Consider the following 24,209-nt stretch of genomic DNA (forward strand, 5'->3'; position numbering starts at 1 on the left):
GGGGTGGGGGTGGCCTGGGCAGTTTGGATTCCATGATCCCAAAGGGCTTTCCCCATCCAATCCATCCTGGGATCCCAGGATTCCTCCCAGCTCCCCACTGGCACCTCAGCCTCTTTCCACCATGGGCACCTCCAGGAGCTGAGCCCCAGGGTGGGTCCCAGCAGAGGGGAGCAGTCTGTGTCACACCTTGGTGCCACCACTTCTGGAGCCCCCAGAGGGGCAGGGCAGGGCCAGCCCAGCTCTCAGCTCACCTTGGCGTGGGCTTTTGTCTCTGCAAATTTAATCTTGAAGTCAAACATCTCGGGGGGAGGCTGCTGCTGCTTCTCAGCAGAGGCTTCTTGCTGACTCATCAGCTCTCGGTTCACGTCCTGAGCACAGCAAGAGGTGCCATGAGACAGAGGGAACCAGCACGGAGCAGGCCTGTGACCCCCTCCCCGTGCCCACCAGGACCCCCTCTCCAGCAGCCTCCTGCCCTGCCGCCCCCCGAGAGCAGCCCCCGTGTCCCCATCCCCAGCCACCACCTCCCGGGGATGCTCTGCTGCACCTCCTGCTCCCCAGGGAGCCCTGGCAGGACCCATCCCGGGGGCTGTACCTGGAGGTGTGCAGTCAGCTCCCTGTATTTCTTGATGGTTTGTTGGTAATCTGCCACCGTCTCCTGCGCCGCCTCCACGCGCCGCTCCGCCTGCCGCACGCGGGACGTGGCCATGTCCAGCTGCTCCCGCAGCTCCAGCTCTGTCTCACGGGCATTCTCCTGCAGCTCATCATTCATCTCATTCATGGCTTCCTGAGGAGGAGGAGGAGGAGGAGGGGGGTTGGGGGCCGTGGTCAGGCTGTGTGAGGGCAGTGGGCATTGCCCAGGCTGTCCTACCCACCCCCCAGCACAACCCCGCAGGGTCCCTGTCCCCCCCAGCCCAGCTCCAGGGCAGGAGTGGGAATCCCCCAGCCCCATCCCAGGAATCCATCTTACCAGGTCCCCAACTGTCTCACGCAGCTCCCGGACCTTCTCCTCCAGGTCCAAGTTTCTCTCTGTCAGAGTCTCCACCATCTCCTCAGCACCCAGAGCAGCGTCCACCTGCAAGCACACTCCACCTCACCCCCACCCTGCAGCTCCAAGATCCTTCACACCACCCTGGGGTCACCCTGCCAAGCCATGGGACATGGCTGAGACATCCCTCACACCTGGGGATGAAGGTTTGACAGAGGAAGCATCACCTCCTGAGGAGCAGACAATACCCTGCCCCAGGACAGCAAAAGACCAGGACACTGATGTCCTCTGGACCATCCATGCCCTGTGCTCCAGAGCCACCTGATGGCCACGCTGAGCTCAGCCCAGTTCCACCCCTGGGGCAGGGTTTGGTTTTTTGCTCATGGACCCAGAAGCACGGGTCCTGGCAGCAGCTCCACTCAGCCTGGCTCTCTGGAGCAGCTGATGGGACACGCTCGGTGCCAGAAGGACACAACTTGCCCACAAGCAGCTCCTGAACACCCCAGCAGCCCCAGCCTTGCCTCAGGACTCACCTGCTCCTTCAGCTCATCGACCGTTTTCTCTGCCTGCTTCACCTCCTCCTGCAGCTTCTCCCTCTGCTGCCTCAGGGACTCCAGCTCCGTGTTCTTCTTCTCCATCTGCTTCTGAAGCTTCACGTGCTCCTGCTTCTCTGAGGCCGACAGGTCCCGCATCCTTCCAGAGAGAGACCAGGACATCAGGAGCCCAGCAGAGCCCCAGCCCCCTGCCCAGCCCCTACCAGGCTGGTGGTCACCATGGGGAGGGGACAGCTCCTGCTGGGGACACGGCCAGGAGCTTCCTCACACAGAGAGCAGAGCTCAGCTCCTGGACCCCCAGGTCCCTGTCTGACAGCTCTGCCCAGGGGGGGATCCCCTCACCTGGACACCCTTAGGGCCCCACCCCACACCAGGTCAGAACCCTTTGTGTTTCCCAGCAGAAGGGGACACTGCCACCTCCTCCCCCTGCTCCTGAGCCCAGAGCTGGAGCTCTGCAGGCACAGCAGTGCAGCAGCTCTCTGAACAGCTCCTTTCCCCATCCACACTGCTCTCCAGCACCATAAGATTCTCCCTTCCCTGCTGCAGAAGGAGCACCAGAGCTCAGCAGCAACACAAGGCCAGGTCTGGACCCCCCTTGGGTCACTGACACAAACACTGCCAGAGCCAGGCAGGGGTAGGAAGGAACCTGGGGGCAGGGGTGGTCTCCTACCTGACGAGAGCTTCCTTCAGCCTGGCATTCTGCTCCTCCAGCTGCTTCACCTGGTAGCTGGAGGCTGCTCCATCCGAGCCTGTGGAACAGGGACAGTCACCTCAGCACCCAGTGGTGTCACCAACACCAGAGAGAGGACAACCATGGAGCTTCAGGTGTGCCTGGAAGGGCTCCAGGAAAGCTGGGGAGGGACTTGGGACAAGGGCCTGGAGGGATGGGATGAGGGGGAAGGGTTTCCAGCTGCAAGAGGGGAGATGGAGAGGAGATCTTGGGCAGGGAGGGAGAAAATCTTTGCTGTGAGGGTGCTGAGCCCCAGGGTGCCCCCAGAAGCTGTGGCTGCCCCATCCCTGGCAGTGTTGAAGGCTGGATGGGGCTTGGAGCACCCTGGGCTGTGGGAGGGGTCCCTGACCATGGCAGGGGTGGCACTGGGGGAGCTTCACAGTCTCTTCACATCTAAACCTTCTGGGATTCAGTGAAACACATCAGTCCCTCTCCTACAGCTGAGGAAAAGCAAAGCTTGGTGCTGAACATCACAAGGGATTCCCCCAGTGCCACCAGAGCCCATCAGTGCAGAGGAAGAACCCCAGTGCCAGCCCATGGACTGCACCCAGCAGCTGCTGGATTACAGCAGAGTGACATGCCACTGGATAGGGTGACAGCCCTCAGCTCTCAACCCTCCTGGCCCTCACAGCTCTGCCAGGGGGAAAACAGAACCAGCAGTGAGGAGGCAGCACTCGAGTGTTCCCCTCTGTGGTGAGGAGCCCCCCGTGCACTGGGACCAGGCTGAGACCCCTGCAACCTGACCCCTCCCCACCTTTCTCTTCAATCTCGTGCTTCAGGATCTCCAGGTCCATGGTGAGATATTCCACCTTCTCTTTCAGGGAGTCCACCTCCTGCTGCAGGGACTCTGCCCTCTCCTCTGCCATCTCCTTGTCCAGGGTGGCCATTTCGATGGCATCAGCAGTGTCTGCCATCTCCTCCATGTAGCGCTCCTTGGCCTCCAAGGCATCTTTGGCTTCCTGAGGTCAAGCACACACGGGTGAGGAGACCACGGCCTGGAAGCCTGAGGCCAGTGATGGAGAGACCCCCCTTCTGACCATGAGCCCCAGAGCATCGGGGCTCTCCCAGAGCAGGACCAAGAGCAGGTCACCTGTCCCTGGGGAGGAGGGGACAAGGGGAAGGGACGGTCCTGCAGCACTGGGGAGCCCAGGGCAGAGCAGCACAACCACTGCAGAAATGCTCTGGCTAACGAGTGACACCAAGGGTCATCAGCTCCAAAGCCCCATGGCCTTCTCTGGCAGTGACCGAGCTCCTGAGCAGCCCCAGCTCAGCCCACCTCCCAAGTGGACCCGAAGCTGACGCTCAGCTGGGTGCACAAAGGCTTCAGAACAAACCAGGCTGGGATGTCACACACCACACTGCCCCTGCCCAGGGACACTGCAAGGCCAGGTGTGTGCCTTGCTCCTCAGCCTCTAAAGGAGATCACCTCAGGCAGCATCTCCTCCCATCACACACAGAACCATTCACCACAGAATAATTAATATCAGTAAAGACCCTGCAGATCACCAGGTCCAGCTGGCACCGACAGAGGGACCGACCCGTGGATGTGCCTCAGAGGCCAGGCTGGGGCAGGCAGTGAGGAGCAAAGCCCCCCCAAGGTGTCCTCCCGGGGCACACTCACCTTTTTGGCCTCCTTCAGCCGTTTCTGGAGGTCGGCCTGCTGCTCCTGCATTTTGCTCTTCCATTCCTGCACCTGCTCCAGCTGGATCTTATACTTCTCGAGCTCCTTCAGCTTTGCTTTGTCTTCATTCCGCTTTATCTTCAAAGTCTCCAATTTCTCCTCCAGGTCCCTGACTTGAGAACGTAAATTTTCCTCCTCCTACAACATCAAACCAGGAATCACCACCAGGAGCAGCCACAGCCTTTGAAGAGAGCTCCAGGGATGTTGATTTAACCCCTGCAGAACCTGACCCCCCAGCCTGGGTTTCAGCACCATGTCTGGGGCAGCTTTAGAACACATCACTCCTCACCCACAGCTGGGAACTACGGGACCTCTCCAGGTGCTATCTTTGTATCCAAGGGCAGGAATGTCCCCAGAGTGTCCCCAGTGCTGGTCCCCTGGCTCCAGCTCAGCCAGTGCCAGTGTTTGGGGTCTCCTCTGGATCAAGGTGGTCTTGGTCTCCCCTGCACCTTGGAGCTCCAGATACCCACCAAGCTGCTGAGGTGCCACCTGACCCCACAGGGACCTGGGAAGGGATGAGGTGGGTTGGGACCTGTGGGTCCAGTGTCTTCTCTTGGAAGTGTCTCCAGTTTTGGTGCATCAGCCTCTCCAGCTTTCCTTGGCCAACCCCCACCAAGCCCTGCACCGTCTCCTCTGTCCCCCCACCCTTCCTGCAGACCCTGCTGCCCAACCCCAGCCTTACAGCAAGTGATCACCACCAGGCCCATCAGAGGACATCTTGGTCCCCTTTTCCTCACCCTCCTCCCCCCAGCACTGCTGGCAGCTTCTCCCTCCCCCTCCTCCTGCCCCGGGGATCCCACCCCGCAGAGCCCTTACCTTGGTGGGCGAGGGGACTGGAGGTGCCACTGGAGAGGTGAGGGAGGGCGAGGGGATGACAGGAGCCACCAGTGGGGTCTGTGCAGGCGTGCTGGGCTCACTGCTGCTCATCTCCCCCCCAGAGGCAGAGGCAGAGCCCGAGGCTGCAGCCGTCCCACCCGAGGCTGTGGAGCTGGGGGTGCGGGTGGGCTGCAGGACAGGGACACAGGAGAGTCAGGGGAGCTCCTTGGAGAGAGACAGTGCTGAGTCCATCTCCCTGCCCTCCCACAACACCTCAGATGAGGTCTCCTCTCCCAGGGTCTCTCCAGGTCAGCCCAGTGCATCCAGCAGAGATGGAACCCAGAGCTCTGGATGGATGGAGTTTGTCCATGTCCATACCCACTGCGTGGCCAGACCCCCCTCTGGGACAAACCTCACCATAACCACTGCTGAAGGGAAAGCATGGATTGAGCTAAAAATCTAAAACAGATCTTTGTTTGAGCAGAGTCCAGAGGAGGCCCTGGAGCTGCTGGGAGGGCTGGAGCAGCTCTGCTCTGGAGCCAGGCTGAGAGAGTTGGGGGTGTTGAGGCTGGAGAAGAGAAGGGAGCAATGGGGAGACCTTAGAGCACCTTCCAGTGCCTGAAGGGGCTCCAGGAAACCTGGGGAGGGACTGGGGACAAGGGCCTGGAGGGATGGGAGCCTCCCAGGGGGAAGGGTTTGCAGCTGGGAGAGGGGAGATGGAGAGGAGATCTTGGGCAGGGAGGGAGAAATCCTTTGGGGTGAGGGTGCTGAGCCCCAGGGTGCCCCCAGAAGCTGTGGCTGCCCCATCCCTGGCAGTGCTGAAGGTTGGATGGGGCTTGGAGCACCCTGGGCTGTGGGAGCACCCTGACATGACAGGAGTGGCACTGGATGAGCTTTAAGGTCCCTTCCACCCAAGCCAGTTTGGGGTTCTGTGCCTCACAAAAGTCCTCAGTGGCACTTACAGCACAGAAACACGCTGTGAGCTCCAAGGGATGAGGCAGCAAAACCCCAAAGCACTCTGAGATGGGAGCCGGGAAGGTTTTACCCATCCCTCCTCCACATCTGGAAACACAAGGGACACATCTGGTGCTCAGGAGCCCGAGCCAGGTGCTGCTGTGCCCACACCTGAGTGGCAATGTCACCCACAGCTCACTGGGGACACACAGCAGGTGCCTGACCTGCACCCTCAGTCTGCAGGGATGCAGCTGGGGGATGAATCCCTCAGTCTGAGAGGAACAGGAGAACGTGAAAGAGCAGCAAGAGCTCAGCAGTGTCCAGAGCAGCTGGATGGATCCAGAGCAGCAGAGAGCAGCTTCATCAGTGCTGCTGTGGGCAGGGAGGTGACCAAGGGACACCCATGTCTGCAGGGAAGCACCAGAAACCTCTGCTGTCCCCTCATGGACCCACATTCCTGAGCACCCCACTTCTGCAGCATCCAGTGCTGTGTAAATTAATTCCCTATCGTTCTGCACCTCAAGACTGACTTGCTGGCATGTTGCAGCTTTGCACAGCTCATGGCTCACCCCAGGCCACATGCACTGTCCTCAAGAAATACTCAACACAAAGACATTGTTCCTGTTCCTGCCTTCAGCTTCTGTGGGGACAGAGCAGGACAGGCAGGGACACAGCTGCTAAAGACCCACTGCAGATCACATCTGAAGAGCCAGAAACATTTGGAGCCCCAGGACCTGGCCTTGGCTGTCAGGCAGGGAAGGACCAAGGGACACCCCTCCAGAAAGGGCCAAAATGCAGCCCAGAGCCCTCTGCAGAGCTCCTAGACAACCCTCTGAATGGTTCCTGTTGAAAATCCATCCCCAGGAAGGTCCAAGCCACCAGAGCAAGCAGCCTGCCTCATGTGGACACCTCTGTGAGCCCGAGCAGAGCAGGACACAATGGCTGCAGAGGACCTGAACTCTCCAAGTGCTGGAGCAGCTGGAGAACATGGGGGTTCCACCTCCTGCAACTCCATCCAGCTCCTGCCCCGTGTGGATGGGAGCCCAGAGGAGCAGGAGGGGGTCACACAGGACACCCACCCACAGCTCTTCTCTAGCACAGGGTGCAGGAACAGGAACAAACATCATTCAAACCAAAGGCAATGGTGACCTCCTGAGAGCTCCCAGGGCTTGTAGAAGGCAGTGAAAACCCAGCCCTTCCCTTCATGGGAGAACAAAAAATAACTGTCCAGGATTTACCAACCAGAACTCAGGTATCACTGAGTTCTCTGAGGATCCATCTCCCTCACCTGCTCTCCTCAAACCCTCTAGCACAGGCTTGGGGCACAACTCAGAATGTGACATTCTGGGTGAGGGAGTTAACCCTCTTGGCTGACCACCCCTGGCTCTCCCCACTGCTCCAACAGAGCCCTCAGGACCCCACTGAACCCCCCGGGGGGTTGGGGTGCCACTGGGAGGGGTCCCAAGCAGCCCAGCCATGGAGCACCCATCTCTTTTGGCTGAGGGCACAGAGCTTTCCCACAGCCAGGGAAGAGGTGGAGCTCCTCCAGGAGCTGCCTGGAGCTGGTACTGGAGTCAGGGGGATGCTGAGTGTCCCCGGGGGCACTGCTCACCTTGGGGCGCCGGGCGCTGGTCTGGAGGGCAGCGGGAGGCAGAGGAGGAGGAGGGACATTCAGACAGGGACAGACAGGAGCAGAGGGACAGACCACAGCAGCGCAGCAGCAGACGCAGCAGAGAGCAAGGGAAAGGAAAACAAAAGACATCACAGCAGTTAGTGGGAGCTCATTAACCTGCCTGCCCGTGGGGACAGGGACAGAGCTGGGGTCCCCAGCCTGGAGACAGCCCCGGCTCCAGCAGCCCCCCTGGAGCTGCTCAGGGCTCCCAGGTTCTGCTCAAAGGGTTGGGTTGAACTCACACACTGTCCCCAGAGCTCACACCAGGGTGAGGCTGAGGGGGGTTATGTATTTTTAAAGGCTTTTTCCTCCTTCCCCTCACCCCTTTGCTTTCTGGAGGGACCAGAGCACCTCACAGAGATGCTGGAGTCCCCGGGCTCTGCTGCTCCATGAAGCTTCTTCTCCAACACTTCCACCACTTCCTTTTCAAATTCTGGAAGATGATGAACCCACCAACCCCACGGCAGGACCCTCCACCCCCCCAGGCACCTGGCACAGGCAGCAGGAACCACACATCCCCACACCAGTCCTCCTGGGACTCCTCACCACCCCTCCCCTGGCATTTCTGCATCAGTTCACTCCTTTTTTTCCCCACTGACATGTACTCAGCCCACAACAGATCAACAACAGGTAGCAGTGAGGCTGGCAGCCACCAGCAGGGACAGCTGCAGCTCTGGCAGGGGGGAAAGGTTTTTAAACCTCTCACATTCTGCTTCCTTTTTAATTCTGTGACCTAATGCAGAGATGAAAGTACCCAAGAGTGGAACAGCTCGATAGGAAAGCTGCCACCTGATCCTGCCCAGGGCTGCAGCCACCAGGGAGCTGTTTCAGCAGACAACCCCAGCCCAGCCCCACTCCCCGAGGACCCATCTGAGGGACCTCTCAGCTGCTTTTGCCTTTTCAAACACAGATAACAACGGGAGAGGCCACCCCTGTGACCCAGCCCATCAGTGGTACCCAGGCTGAACCCCCTTAGCTCCCCTCCAGCCTCTCTGACACCCCAGCAGGCCCAGCTCAGGGAATTCACCCAACCCACAGAACATCTCCCACTTGGCAAACTGTGCCTGGAAGGATGCAGTGACAACAGCACAAGCTTCAGCCCCAGCACAGGGCTGAGGAGGAGCAGCAGGGGCAGCTCCTCAGGAGCACCACAGCCTCTTCCCTAACTCCAACCACAAAAAAATTACAGCGAGTGCCCCCAGAGCAGGATCCTCCACCCAGACCCCTCCAGGAGCGTGGGGGTACGGGTGAGCTGGTGTCTGTCACAGCGGGCAGGGCTGTCCCGTGTCACCAAACCCTTCTGCTGGACACAGAAGGGCTCTCCCGCGAAGATTCCTGAGGTTCTCCAGCAGCGGGTGGAGGGGGCAGTGGGCAGGATGCATCTGGGAGGGAACAAACCTGGTGGCATCCAGGCTGGCTCTGCCCCTCATGGAGGAGCTCCTGTGGGGGGATGTTCCCTGCCCCGTGGCCAGGCACAAACCAGAAGAAATTTTGGATTCTAAAGAACCAGCACCACCTCGTGCAGGCGGGAGGAAGGAGCGAGGGGAAGCACGGGCAGAGTTAAACCAGGCAGAGGGGAGGTTGTAAAGCTCCAGACCCACCAGTCCTCCCTGCTGCTGGGGGCAGAGGGAAACCAGTCTGTACCACTGCTCCTGAGGGAGAGGATTAGGCAGGAGCAAAGTGTGGGCTGAGGAACCGCATCCATCCATCAGCAGCATCCACTGGAATGTTCATGGGCAGCAGCCTCCTGGCTGACACAGCACTCCCAGGGGGAGCTTCCATGCTTCTGCCTTTGCTTATTTGTATTTTCACTTCTTCTCTGAACTCAGGTAAAAATCCTCAGGGTTTCTCTTTAAGCTGAGCAGTGACATCCTGGCTGGGCTAAAAATAACCATATAGGACAGCACCCCAGCCCGGGGCTGGGACCTGCAGGAACATCAGCTGGACTGGGCACCCAGACAGCACAGACCTTGGGGAAGGGGACGAGCAGGAAGCACCCCCGGCAGGGCTGGGGCAGGGGAAAGGCTGCTATCGATGGGAAGGCTGCTATTGATAGGAAGGCTGCTATTGATAGGAAGGCTGCTATCGATGGGAAGGCTGCTATTGATAGGAAGGCTGCTATTGATAGGAAGGCTGCTATCGATGGGAAGGCTGCTATTGATAGGAAGGCTGCTATTGATAGGAAGGCTGCTATTGATAGGAAGGCTGCTATTGATAGGAAGGCTGCTATTGATGGGAAGGCTGCTATTGATAGGAAGGCTGCTATTGATAGGAAAGCTGCTATTGATGGGAAGGCTGCTATTGATAGGAAGGCTGCTATTGATAGGAAGGCTGCTATTGATAGGAAGGCTGCTATCGATGGGAAGGCTGCTATCGATAGGAAGGCTGCTATTGATAGGAAGGCTGCTATTGATAGGAAGGCTGCTATTGATGGGAAGGCTGCTATTGATAGGAAGGCTGCTATTGATGGGAAGGCTGCTATTGATAGGAAGGCTGCTATTGATAGGAAGGCTGCTATCGATGGGAAGGCTGCTATTGATAGGAAGGCTGCTATCGATGGGAAAGCTGCTATTGATAGGAAGGCTGCTATTGATAGGAAGGCTGCTATTGATAGGAAGGCTGCTATCGATGGGAAGGCTGCTATTGATAGGAAGGCTGATATTGATGGGAAGGCTGCTATTGATAGGAAGGCTGCTATTGATAGGAAGGCTGCTATTGATAGGAAAGCTGCTATCGATGGGAAGGCTGCTATTGATAGGAAGGCTGCTATTGATAGGAAGGCTGCTATTGATAGGAAGGCTGCTATCGATGGGAAAGCTGCTATTGATAGGAAGGCTGCTATTGATAGGAAGGCTGCTATTGATAGGAAGGCTGCTATTGATAGGAAGGCTGCTATCGATGGGAAAGCTGCTATTGATAGGAAGGCTGCTATTGATAGGAAGGCTGCTATCGATGGGAAGGCTAGCTGCTATCGATGGAAAGCTGCTATCGAATGGGAAGCTGCTATCGATGGAAGGCTGCAATGGGAAGCTTTGATAGGAAGGCTGCTATCGATGGGAAAGCTGCTATTGAGGGGCAACTTCCAGCAGGGAAGCCCCGGCCCCCGGCTGCGCTGCCTGCAGCACGGGGAGGGGACGGGGAGAAAGGGCTCGGCCGGGAACTTGAAAGGAAAACCCGGACACGACAGGATGCTGCCGCCCCCCCGCCTCCCCCCGCAGCCCCCCGAGACCCCAGCTGGGCACCGGCGCTGGCAGCGCTCACCACCCACACACACCAGCAAATAATAACAAGGGGGGAAATGGAAAAGCGGGGACGGGGTCCGGGAAAGCCGCGGGGCGGGCGCGGGTACCTTGCGTGCGGCCGGGGCCTGCCTCATCGCTGCGGGAAGGACGGAGCCGAGGAGCAGCAGCGAGCGGAACCGCACAACAATGCGGCTGCGGGCAGCGCCGGCGATGGCTGCACCGCCCCTGCCCGCTCAGCGCCCACCGCCGCTCCCCCAGGCACCTCCGGAGGGACGGGGGCCCATGGCAGCACCCGAGCTGCCGCTGCCGCCGGTCCCGACCCCCCCGGTGGCTCCAAACACCGCCCCGGCGGATCGTGACATCACCGGTGCCGTGGGCTCTGCTCCCCGCCCCGGGGACACCGTGCGGGGATGGGAGGGGTCTGGTGGGGTGGGGTGGGGGTGGGATGGGATGGGATGGGATGGGATGGGATGGGATGGGATGGGATTGGGGTGGGATGGGATGGGATGGGGTGGGATGGGACTGGGTGGGATGGGATGGGGTGGGATGGGATGGGGTGGGATGGGACTGGGTGGGATGGGACTGGGTGGGATGGGATGGGATTGGGGTGGGATGGGATGGGGTGGGATGGGATGGGATGGGACTGGGTGGGATGGGATGGGATGGGCTGGAATGGAATGGGATGGGGTGGGATGGGATGGGACTGGGTGGGATGGGATGGGATGGGATTGGGGTGGGATGGGGTGGGATGGGATGGGGTGGGATGGGGTGGGATGGGACTGGGTGGGATGGGATGGGATGGGTGGGGTGGGATGGGGTGGGGTGGGATGGAATGGAATAGGATTAGATGAGATGTGGTTGGGTGGGATGGGATGGGATGGGATGGGCTGGAATGGAATGGGATGGGGTGGGATGGGATGGATTGGGATGGGGTGGGGTGGGAATGGAATAGAATGGGATGGGATGAGGGTGGGGTGGGATGGGGTGGGATAGGATGAGGGTGGGGTGGGGTGGAGATGGAATAGAATGGGATGGGATGGGGTGTGGCCCTCTCGGGTGGGAGTCCCTCAGTATCTTAGCAACACCCCAGCATGGTCACCCTGCTGGTGGGTGCCAACACCTCTGTCCCCACAGCCAGCACACCCTGCACCAGCCCCACCACCACCCCAGCTGGAGAGATAATCCCCTGAGCCCTGGCAGATGGACAGATGTCTGCATAGAGCTGCACCCATCTTGCAGCACTGCTGTTTCACCACCCAGCCCAGCCCCAGACACACAAGGGAGCCAGTCAGGATCCAACCTGGGAGATCCCAGATGAGGGATCCGACCGTGGGGGATCCAACAAGGGGAACTATTTCTGAGGGGCTCCATGCACCCCCACACGGGTGAAAAAAAATATTGTCCTCGAGCAAATGCCTCTGATCCTACAGCCAGTCCTAAAAACAAGGCAGAGGATGTTGTGATGAGATGTGTAAGTGCTCAGACCAGGAGCCCCCAGGGGATGCTCTCAGGAGCCAATCCAGCAGATTTCAGGAGCTCACCAGGGAAGTGGTGCCGACCATCGGGCAGCTCAGAGCTGCCCCATGTCCCACCAGGGGCTTCTGACCCTGACAAACCAGAGGTGACCAAAACCAGAGAGAAAGAGGTGCTGTGAGGGACACGTGAAGGTCCAGGCAGCCCCACGGCACACCACAGCCTTCCTGGCACCAGCCAGCTCCTTCCTCCAGCAGAGCAAGGGCTTGCTGTGGGCCAGCAGAGCCAGCACTGGGGCCACAAGGGACCAGACTGTCCCCTGGGATGGTCCTGTGTCCCCAGAGCAACTCTGGGCATGCAACCAACACTCAGCATCCAAACCCAACTGCCTGGTGGTTCCTCACCACCAGCTGTGACCCACGGAGCCCCTGGGGACAGGAGGAGGCAACAGAAACACCCCAACCCTGCAGGAGCCCAGCAGGGAGCTAAGGGGCACACAGCCCTAATTGCCTCTGCTAATGACTAATGACCAAGCACTTCCCAGAGAAGCTGCTTGGTACAGAGAGGCCTCACGGATGCTCTGGAGCAGCTGGGGGATGGAGACCTTCACACTGGGTGATTCCAACCAGCCCCAACCCAAACCCCTCAAGGAAAAAAGGAAAAGGCCCCCACAGGTATGAAGGATGCTGGGACACAGCCCCCTTGATCCCTGTCTGGAAGCTCCTTGATGAGCACAGAGCCCCAGAGCTGGCTGGAGAGTGCCCGGAGGGCTCCTGTGGGTTTAACACTCCATTAAGAGAATTAAAGCTATTAGGGCACGTGGGCAGGGCAGCAGCTGCTCTGCTGCTCCCCTCCTCTCCTAATGACTCTCAGGTTTCTAAATCCAGAATATTTACATGCTTCCCACACTGAGGATTCAACAACCACCACCCCAGGGCTGGACACACACCAGCCAGAAATGCCTTTCTCTGTAGAAGCAGCAGATGAGAAAATGCAATTTCAGAGCACAGAACCAGACCTCAGGGAGCATTCAGTGATGTGCCAGAGAACCCACTGATCCCAAAGCCTGACACCACACCGAGGAGCCCCTGGCACCACCAGGCACGAGGGCACTGCTGAGTCTCACCCCCTCTGGAGCCGGAGCAGCCTGTGGTGCTGGGGGGTTGACTCCAGCTCATTTCCACAGCACCAGATGCTGCCCAGCTCCCAGGAGCTGTACCAGCCCTTCCCTCCACTGCCAGCAGGACAACCCCCACCCCAGCACGGCCCCTGTCCTGGGCAGAGGCACCGAGAGCTGCCACAGCCACCAAGAGGGACCCTGACACCAGCAGAGGGGTCACCGGGACCCTTCTGGGCACCGTGCTCTGGGCAGATCAAACCTGAGGCAGGGGGCAGGAGGTAATCGGATCACTCCTTCCTCCAGAGGATTACCAGAGCTTGGGATGGCCCCTCTGCTTTACACAGACACCATCTGGCAGCAGATCACTCCATCTGTTCCCAGCTTGGAGCTGGGTCACCACTGGCACCAGGAGGGGATGGGAGGGAGATCCAGTGCCACAGCAGAGCTCCCAACAAACCACTGGGGGCCCAGCTCCAGCTGGGATGATGAAAGGCACAGGAATGTCACTGGAGCTGGGACAAAGTCAACCCATCAGACAACACAACCCGGCACCAGAGTGCCTCCAGCTCCTGTCACCAGGAGAGGTGACAGCACACTCAGCCAGGCTGAGCATGTCCCATCATGGTGACAGCACCGGACATGTGCTACGTGTGGGTGTGGCACTTGGGGACGTGGTTTAGTGGCCCTGATGGGTTTATGGTTGGACTGGATGATCTCAAAGGTCTTTTCCAGCCCCAGTGACTCTGGGATCCCTGCTCTGGAGAAGGGCTCACTACTGCTCAGGCCTGAGCTGGCTCCAAACACAGCCAACAAACCACCCGCAGGTCCAACCTTCCTCCTGCCACCACTTCAGAACCTGCTCCTTGCTCTGGTGGGGGACAGATCCCATCCAGCCCGGGGTCCCTCCAAACACCACCCCAAGCAACACCATGGTGGCCTACGAGACCAAGAGCAGCATCCAGAGCAGTCACAACCTCAGCAGTAGAGGTCCTGCCCCAGCACTACCCACCAGCCCAGGGAGCAGCCAAACTGCAGCAAAGGGGGGGACAACACCCAGGAGCACCATCAGACCCCAAAGTGCAGCCAGCAGCAGTTCCTAACAGGCTCAAAGTCTATATTTACTGTGCCAAGAGCCACCTTCATCCCTTGAGTCCAGATTTCCCTCTAATCCCATTAGTTACTTTGTGATGGCACCAACTGGATGGCCCTCCTCACAGCCCCGTGAGCCCAAGAGCTGCAGAGGTGGGGCTGGAAAGCTGGCAGGCTGTGACATAGCTGTCCCAGCCTGTCCCCACAGGTGGCTGGTCTGAAGGGGCTCCCTGGGCAGCTCTGACCACACCACCTCTTCTCTCAAAAGCAGCAGACAGAAGCTCTGAGCTGAAGGAATCTGCAACGGGCAACCTGGACCTGCCTGCCCACCCAGGGACCCCGGGGGACAGCACAAACACCAGGGAAAACCCAGAAGTTCTTCCTCTGGAGGTCCCAGAGCCAAGTCCCAGAGCTGGGCACGGGTCAGAGCCAGGTATGGAGCTGGATGGGACACGGGGCAGAGCCAGGCAGAGATCTGGGGCTAGCAGGGTGGTGGAGTGGCCACTGGGCAACGAGCAGCCCTGGCCACCCTGCTGCAGCACCTCCTGCACTGCTCCTCACCTGCAGGCTGCCCGTGGGCAAACACTGCTGCTTGGATCATCTCTCCACCCAAAGATCAACATGAAAGTGGCTGCAAACATCAGATGCTGTCGAAGATGCCACCGATCAGCACGGTGCACACCGAGGGCTTGGCAGGTACCGTGTCACCTCCTCCCCACTGTCCCCAGGGTCACACCTGGAGGGGTCAGGTTTGCTTTTCTCTTGGCAAGATTTCCATGGAGAAAAAAAAATATATTCCCCAAGCAGCCGGCAGGAAATGATGATTCCCTGCCCGGCCCTTTGAGGGTTTGGCTGTTTTGGTGGTGACACCACAGACTTGGGGTCCTGGCAGTGGGGTGGGGGTGTGGGGTGTCCTTCCCTGGGGAGGAGCACGGGACAGGAGAGGACAATCACCACAGTGTCTGGCCCAGGCTGCCCCATCCCTGGCAGTGTCCAAGGTTGGATGGGGCTTGGAGCACCCTGTGCTGTGGGAGCTGTCCCTGCCCAGGGCAGGGGTGGCACTGGGGGAGCTCTGAGCTCCCTCCATCCCAACCCATCCTGGGATTTTGATTCTCTGGAGTCCAACAGTGACAGTGAGGTGATGTAAAAGCTCAGTGCAGCGTGTGTGGAGTGACCCCAGCACCCGGCGCTGATCCAAAACCCAACTGCAATTAACTGGAAGAGCAGAAATGTCCCAGAGGAGCCCAGAGCCAGGCTGCAGGCAGTGTGCTGCCCTGGGCAGAGCCTCCACCTCCTGCCAGGGCTCAGCTCAGCTCCCGGGCAGGCGAGGGGACACATGCAACGAGCAGGCATGCAAGGGCAGGATGGGCAGGGATGCACTGGATGGGCTCTCATGCGGCCAGGAGCAACACATGGATTAATTGTCAAGAAAAGCACCACCTTTTTGGGCTTGACTCCACGCTGCATGAGGAGGGAATAAAAGAAGGGACAAAGTTAGAGGTGGCAGCACAGCAAGGGAGGTGAGAGGCGAGAGGCTTTCAGCTCAAACACTGCCAAGAGCAGAGCTGCTGCTGGAGAAGAAGGTGGCAGGGGACTCAGTGTTCTCCGTGGCAGGCAGAGGAGAGGAGGGGACAGGATGTCACCAGAACCAGAGGCTCCCAGGCAGACCCAGCTGGAGAAGACAACCCCTGCAAAATCCTCCAAACCCCTCCAATACAAGAGGGGGGATTTCTTCTCCACCCTCCGAGTCTCAGATCCACCAGGCCCAACCTGGAGGGCACCTGAGCCCCACGATCCCCCCGAGCACTGGGAAGAGCTGCTCCTCCCATGGGATGCAGAACCAGATCCCAGCACTGCCCAGGCTGAGCAGCAACACACTGACACACACAGACACACACAGACACACACAGACACACACAGACACAGACACAGACACACACACACACACACACAGACACACACAGACACACACAGACACACACAGACACACACAGACACACACAGACACACACAGACACACAGACACACAGACACACACAGACACACACACAGACACACACAGACACACACAGACACAGACACACACAGACACACACAGACACACACACAGACACACACACACACACACACACAGACACACACACAGACACACACAGACACACACAGAGACACACAGAGACACACACAGACACACACACAGACACACACACAGACACACACACAGACACACACACACACACAGACACACACACACAGACACACACACAGACACACACACACAGACACACACACACACACACAGACACACACACACACAGACACACACACACACACAGACACACACACACACACACACACAGACACACACACACAGACACACACACACAGACACACACACACACACACACACACACACACACACACACAGACACACACACAGACACACACACACAGACACACACACACACACACACACACACACACACACACAGACACACACACACACACAGACACACACACACACACACACACACACACACAACACACAGACACACACACACACAGACACACACACACAGACACACACACACAGACACACACAGACACACACACACACAGACACACACACACACAGACACACACACACAGACACACACACAGACACACACACAGACACACACACAAAGACACACACACAGACACACACACAGACACACACACAGACACAGACACACACAGACACACAGACACACAGACACACACACACACACACCCCCCTCTGTGGGTTTAACTCCAGTTACCCACTCGACGGAGCTTGTCTGGGGGTGGAAAGGACTTGGAGACAGGGCCACTGCTCCTGTTTTCTGCTCCCTAGGCAATGCCCATCACCCCTGGGTGCCACAGGTTCCTGCCCCAAGAGCTGAGGGGTTCCTGGGTCAAGGCTGTCAGCAGCACACAACGTTGCTCTGTGAGCCAAGGAAAGGTGATTCCCAACACCCCCAGGAGCCCACCCTTCCTGCAGGACACCAGGGTCAGGTTTGAAGGAACAGAGCCAAGGACAGGGCAGGGCCACCAAGTGCAGAATTCCCTCAGCTCAGATAAAATGTGTGAGGCAGGAAACCCTGCTGGGCTTTGGCACCTCAGTATCTGTGATTTTGGATCATTAGTTGGAAATCACTTTTTATGTGGCCTTGGCTCCCAGGGGTCTCAGAAGGAATGTTCCATGGGTGTTTTCATTAGGGAACACTGAACACTGAACAGAAAAGGGTTAAAACCACCCCAAGGTTGTTCAACCTCTGCTCTGGAGCCAGGCTGAGGGAATTGGGGGTGTTCAGCATGAAGAAGAGAAGGCTGCAATGGGGAGACCTCAGAGCACCTTCCAGTGCCTGGAACGGCTCCAGGAAAGCTGGGGAGGGACCTGGGACAAGGGCCTGGAGGGATGGGATGAGGGGGAAGGGTTTGGAGCTGTAAGAGGGGAGATGGAGAGGAGATCTTGGGCAGGGAGGGAGAAATTCTTTGGGGTGAGGATGCTGAGCCCCAGGGTGCCCCCAGAAGCTGTGGCTGCCCCATCCCTGGCAGTGTTGAAGGTTGGATGGGGCTTGGAGCACCCTGGGCTGGGGGAGGTGTCCCTGACCATGGCAGGGGGGGCACTGGGGGGACTCTGAGGTCCCTGCAACCCAAACTGTTCAGTAATTCTATGGTCCTATGAAACAAGAGGCAAGCTGGCCCAGCCCTGCCCTCCCTGTGTGCTCTGGGCTGGGCTGGAAAATGGAGCTTTCAGAGAGGTGATAGAAGCTAAGAAGAAAGATCACAGCCCCTCCTTCTCTTACTTTGCCCCTACAAATCCAGGGTTTCTGCACTCACCAGTTTGCTGGCTTTGGTGGCATCCAGGGAATCTGGAGAGAAAAAGAGAATCAGAAACATGGATAGGTGTTGTTAGGGAAGCAGAGAGGTTCCCATTCCTCATGGGCAGCATGGGGAGAGCCACCAGAGGAGGAACCAGGCTGCAGAACCCCAGCTTGGCTGCAGCCCAGCTGCAGGTGACCCCACCATGGGTTTGGTCACATCACATCCCTCACCCCACAGCTCCCCGAGGCCTTGGGGCACGGTTTATGCAGCTCAGCCCTGGCAGTGTTCCAGCCCAGGCTGTCCCTGCCCATGGCAAGGGTGGCACTGGGGGAGCCTTAAGTTCCCTCCAACCCAAAGCATGCTGTGACTCAGTGAAGGGTGGGTTTCACTTTGGTGAGTTTTAATTTCTACTAGCAAGAGAGGGGAAAGAACAAAGCCCCACACCCTGCTCTGAACCACCCAGCAGCTGCCCAACAAATGGAGGAGAAGCCCTGCCCTGGCACACACTGCTGACCACCCAGGACAGGAGCTCCTGGAGCTCTTCCCACCAGCTCCAAGGACTCCTCAGCCCCCCACTGACTGCTTCCTCAACAAAACCAGCATGTGGAGAGCAGCAAGGCTGTCAGAGCACCCAACAAGGTGGCCATGGCAGACCTGCTGGGCAGGGGGAAGATGGCAGGAAGGATGGACACGGAATGGGAAGTGTTCCCTGCTGGAGAGGTGGGATGAGGAGCAGTGAGTCCCCTCTGAGCTGCAGTTTCACAGCATCAGAGCAGGGCAAGTCTTCCTTCCGTGTGTCCACCCCTCCAGGAAGGATCTGCAGCCTCTCCAGGGACCATCTCCTACTGGATCCCAGCAGACAGACTGTCACAGTAAGGACAGACCTGCCTGGTGCCACTGTCTCACATGCTGACCCCCCAGGGCCTGTGCAGGGCTGTGCAGTGAGGATAAGAGGAGAGGGGTCTGAGCCAGGGGAGGTGAGTGTGTCCCCAAACCAGGGACAGCCCTGGTCACCCCTCGGGCATGGGGACCCCCAGCACAGTGCCCCAAGGGGCCCTGGACTGGTGCAGCCCACGGGAGAGCTGAAGTGTGGGGCAGCCCTACCTCTTTTGGGGACTTTCATGGCAGCAGACTCTGGTGTTTCTGGGGATGTTGTGTCAGCTCCATCTTCAAAGACCTGGATCTGGAAAAGCATAACCATTAGTACCAAAAAACCACTCCAGAACATGCTCAGAACACAGGTCCAGTTGGTGGTGGATGTAAGCAGAGCAGACAGTGGGGTTTTGGTAGATTTTTAACTGAGGCACCCGAGCTCTGCTACTCTTCCCACAGGCTCCCTGGAAACTGCAAAATACTCTTTGTTTCATTGCTTTTCCATAGGGAATGCAGAGTATTCACCTAGTCCATAAAGTCAAACCTCAGGATCCGACAGCCCAGAACATCAGAACAGTCCCATGGTGGCTCCACACAGCCACCACACACCTTGCCAGATGGTTATTTAAAGTCCATGCACATGACAGAAACCACCCTTCTTTGGTTTTTTGGGTTTTTTTGGGTTGTGGGGTGTTTTTATCTGTCCCTCAGGGTGATATGGTGCTGTGGGACCCTGCAGCAGTGTCACCTCCTGCTTGAGGTGACACACAGGGAATGAAAAGGGGAGAGTCCTGCCTGTACCCCACCCAGCTCCTGGCTTCTGCCTACAGAACACAAACAGCCCAAGTCCAACAGCCAAACCCAAGGCATACAACTTACAGACTTTAAGGTAAACACCATTAATTAGAATTATCTGACTTTTCTCCCAGTTAAACACCCAGACGCTGAGCCCAAACCCCCCCTCCTACAGAGGATGCAGCCGCACCTCCCAGGCAGCAGCTGGCAGCAAAGGGAATTTACTTTCTCTCTTCCCAGAGGGTTGCAAGGGGCCATTTGTTGTGTTTCACAGAATGCCAGGATGCTTTAGGTTGGAGGGACCTCAAAGCTCACCCAGTCCCAACCCCCTGCATGGGCAGGGACCCCTCCCACAGCCCAGGCTGCTCCAGCTCTCACCACCCTCACGGCAAAGAATTCTTTTTCCTAATATCCAATCTCAAATCCTCCAGTTTGAATCCACTCTCCCCGTTCCCAGCACTCCAGCCCCTCCTCAGAGGTCCCTCCCCAGCCCAGCCCTGTGACCCAGGCCCCAGGACACCCCCTGGGTGGGAGGGCACTGTACCTGTGACTGCCTGACGAAGATGCCGTGGTTCTCCTCACAGGTGAAGTATTTCCTGCCCTGCACAGTCCCGTCGTTCTTGCCCTTGGCTTCATCCAGGATGACACCCACCCACTTGCCCGTGGCAAACAGGGTGGCACCCACGTAGGCCACGGTCCCTCGGTGTCCCTTCCCGATGACCTCCACCCTGGAGCCCACCCTCAGGGGCTTGCTGCCTGCCTCCACACTCATCCTGCTGCTGGTGCTGGGTGCCTGAGGACAGAGAGAAGCACAGAGCCTGAGACCAGGGCTCAGCACCCCAGCACCCCCCCTCCTCCCAGGAGCCAGCAGAATGTGGCCTCCTGGAGTCCCTTCCACCAGAGGAACCACAGAGAACATCAGACCCACCCCTGCCTGCTGCTCTTCAGCTTTTCACAGACACACCTGGCTTGCAAACCCAATTTACAAGGTTTTGGGGGGGAAAAACCCCAAGTGTGGTGTGGCAGACATCCCTGCAGCTGTGCCTGCTCCATCCTCCTTCCATCCCATCACACTCTCAGCTTTCCACCCTCGGGGGCAGAAAACCCATTTCTGATCTCGTTTCCTTTCCCACCCCCCCCTTCTTGGCCGGGTCCAGGAGGAGCTGGAGGCTCAGGACAGCATTCCTGGGATCCCTGCAGCAGGAACCTCTGCTCAGGCAAAGTTAAGCAGGGTGAGAGCACCAGCAGGGTGATGGGCACCAGCACCTCCTCAAGCACCCGAGCCCCTCAGCCTTGGCTGTACTGAAGGAGTAAGGAGGAGTCAGACAGGAGAGGTCCCCAGCACCACCTCCTCCTCTGAAATAACCTCAGAACCACAGAAAAGGATGGAAAAGAGCTCTGGAACCACGGACCCCAACAAACCCATGTCCCTCAGCACCCCACCTACACCTCTGCTCAGCCCCCTCCTGGGCCAGGCCCTGACAGCCCTTTCCAGGGAGAAATTGTTCCATTTTGGTCACAGCCACAGGGAAGGGGCAGGGAGGGGACAGCCAGCAGGGAGGGGTGAGGACCCCCACCCAGGGGCTGCCTTCCCCCACCCCAGCACTGGGATCAGCCCTCCAGGGAAGGAAAACTGGGACTTCACATGGAAAAAACATTCCCTGACTTTTTTTTCTTTTAACCAGGATGGCTCTTCAGGGCCTGATTCACAAATTACAAGGAGGAGAAACCTTTGCTCCTGGCAAAACCACCTCCTGAGCCCAGCAGCCAAGGAGCCCCTCCAGCCCGTGGGGCAGTTCCAGCACAGCCCCCCTGCAATCTGCTCCAGCACCCACTCCCTGCCCCGGGCACCCTTCCCCAGCCTGCAGGGACACGGCACTGGGAGCAACTGGGAAACTCCAAAGGCAGGGAAAAGCCTCTGGGATCTGTGACCTGCTTGCCCAGGGATCAGTCCCCAGCAGAGGCTCCTGCCCTGCAGCAGCAGGAATGCCCAGGCCAAAACCATCCACACTGCCACAGCAAAACAGAATTATGCAGATTGCTGCAAACCTGCTGAGCAGTCTGGAAAAACTGCAGAGGGTCCCCTCTGCCAGGCTGCTCCATGCTCAGCTCCAGCTCACCCCAAATCACACTCCGGATGCCCCTCACGCAGGCAAAGCCTCTGCAGGTTACTTGTTACATGGGAAAACAACTGCAAATTCCCACTAAATCCCAGTTTTCTCCAGGAGGCACCCAGGGCAGCCAGAAGAAGCAGCTGTGGGTGTCTGCTGTCCCTGTGAAGTATCCCTGTCTGTCCATTCCCCCAGGCAGTCCAGTGCTCCACAGGCCCCTTCCATCCCCAGGTAAGGGATTTATTTAGCAATAATCCACCCCCAGGTAAGGGATTTAACTTGCAATAATCCACCACCCAGGTGAGGGATTTATTTTGCAATAACTTGCCCTCAGGTAAGGGATTTACACAGTGATTCTTCACCTCCAGACAACGGGTTTATTTGGCAGCATTTCACCTCCCAGTAACAGATGTATTCCAGGGCACTTCACCTCCAGATAACAGATTCTGTTCTCAACAGCAACATCTCCAAAAAGCTGCATCTTCATTCACCCCATGACTCAGGATCAGGGCTCCACCTCAGGGTTTGTCATTAGCCCGAGGTGATAATGAAGACAGCAGCCAATTAGCAGTGAGTGGGCACCATCCCCAGGAGGCAGGGACAAACCCAGGAGCTGACACCCGGAGTGACACCAGCTCAGCCCCAAACACAACCCCACTGCCACCCTGTGCATCTCTCCAAGAGGGTTTTGTTCCAAACACAGAAAGTCCCTGGGTCCCTCCTTCCCAGGACAATCCCAGCACAAAGCACCCCAGGAGGACACTGTCCAAACACTCCTTGCTGGCACCACCCTGCTCAGCACACCTCTGACAAATCCCATCCCCAAAGTCCCTGGCACTAGGGCACCTTCCCAAGTGCAGATCCACCCGGGGCAAGGAGTTGGAAATCCTACAACTTCAGGAGGGGATGGGTTTTGGGGACTCCTCCCCAGCCAGCAGTGACCAAAAGGTCTTCTCCTGCCAGTGTCCAGTGACCAACAAACACTGCAGGGTGCAGGTGGTGGGGATCAGGAGGATGGAGGAGCAAGGTGGAACACTGACCACCAAGTGTGGCACCAGGACAGCCCCTGCAGGACAGTGCCACAGGCTGCAGGGAACCTCCTCCCACCCACAGACACCCAGTTTCACCCCATTTCAAGCACGACACCCCTCCACAGCCCATTTCTGTGGCTGCCTGCACACATGGGCACTGCCCACTGAGAATAGGGGGGGGGCAACTGCCTCAAGGGGCGATTCCAGGGAGATTTGGGTCACTGCTGTGTTTCTGCTGAGCACAACAGAGTCAGTGGATAACCCAAGGAGCATCCCCAGCAGCCCAGCCCACAGCAGGGATGCCTCCCTCCGTGCAGATGCCACCAACTGAGCCTCAAACTGTCACTCCAGGGACAGATGAAAAGCTTCAGGTGCACCCTGAGCACAGCTCCCACCCCTGCAGAGCTCCCGTCAGGAGAACCTCAACAGAGGGGCTTAAAACACTCCTCAGCCTCAACCTCACAACATGACCCAACACAGCTGGAACAAGGAGGACCTGGAGACAATTCCAGTTTCTGTTATCACCCAGTAGTGGGGGTTCTGCCCCACTGTGATGGGGGGATCACCCTGGGGTTCTGAGCAGCCCTCTTGGCTAGTGGCATGGTGGGGATCCACAGGGCTTGTGCTGTCAGACGTGCCAGGGAGCCAGGATCACCCCACCCCAAACTGGTTTGGGTTGGAAGAAACCTTAAAGCTCCCCCAGTGCCACCCCTGCCATGGTCAGGGACACCTCCCCCAGCCCAGGGTGCTCCAAGCCCCATCCAACCTTCAGCACTGCCAGGGATGGGGCAGCCACAGCTTCTGGGGGCAACCTGGGACTCCCCACATCAGCCTCATCCTGCCCCAGGCTGGGGAGGAAACACCAAAGAGGGGGTTTGGGTGGCACTGAGTGTGGCCGTGTGTCCCTGACACCCGGGATGAGACCCAGCAAGGACACCCAGAGGGGGGTGCAGCCCCCTGGTCCCCACTGTACCCATCACAAACACCAGGGGAGCCCCAGGCAGGTGGGGGTTGGGGACAGGCAGGGGACAGAGCCGGGCTGGGACTCACCACCGGCACCAGGACAGGACCACCAGGGCCCAGTCTGAACCCCCCTGCTCCCCCTGGCACCGTGTAGGTGCCATGGGGCTGGAGCTCTGCCTGTCCCCAACACAGCCACCTCCCAGGTCACCCTGCTGGGGGTGATGCCCCTGCAGCCCCAGGACCAGCAGCTGCTGTGGTACCCCCAGAAAGG

At 58.5% G+C, this 24,209-nt stretch overlaps 1 protein-coding gene across 3 annotated transcripts in view; it reads right to left on the bottom strand.

Moving 5' to 3' along the window:
• DCTN1 (dynactin subunit 1) overlaps positions 1-24,209 on the bottom strand; it is a 36,082-nt gene that overhangs the window by 8,800 nt on the left and 3,073 nt on the right. For 2 of the 3 annotated variants that reach the window (XM_030450502.1, XM_030450500.1), the window contains exons 2-13: positions 20,378-20,626; positions 19,270-19,348; positions 18,181-18,212; positions 7,333-7,353; positions 4,767-4,955; positions 3,891-4,088; positions 3,024-3,228; positions 2,210-2,288; positions 1,519-1,678; positions 968-1,072; positions 593-784; positions 252-368 (exon numbers count right to left, since the gene is read on the bottom strand). In XM_030450502.1, the coding sequence (XP_030306362.1) occupies positions 252-368; positions 593-784; positions 968-1,072; positions 1,519-1,678; positions 2,210-2,288; positions 3,024-3,228; positions 3,891-4,088; positions 4,767-4,955; positions 7,333-7,353; positions 18,181-18,212; positions 19,270-19,348; positions 20,378-20,605 (1,605 nt within the window). In that variant the 5' untranslated portion in view covers positions 20,606-20,626. The remainder of the gene's footprint in view (positions 1-251; positions 369-592; positions 785-967; positions 1,073-1,518; positions 1,679-2,209; positions 2,289-3,023; positions 3,229-3,890; positions 4,089-4,766; positions 4,956-7,332; positions 7,354-18,180; positions 18,213-19,269; positions 19,349-20,377; positions 20,627-24,209) is intronic. The other variant, XM_030450501.1, reaches the window with a different exon arrangement.

Source organism: Calypte anna, chromosome 4B (assembly GCF_003957555.1).
Source record: "Calypte anna isolate BGI_N300 chromosome 4B, bCalAnn1_v1.p, whole genome shotgun sequence".
In the NCBI taxonomy this organism is placed as follows: domain Eukaryota; kingdom Metazoa; phylum Chordata; class Aves; order Apodiformes; family Trochilidae; genus Calypte; species Calypte anna.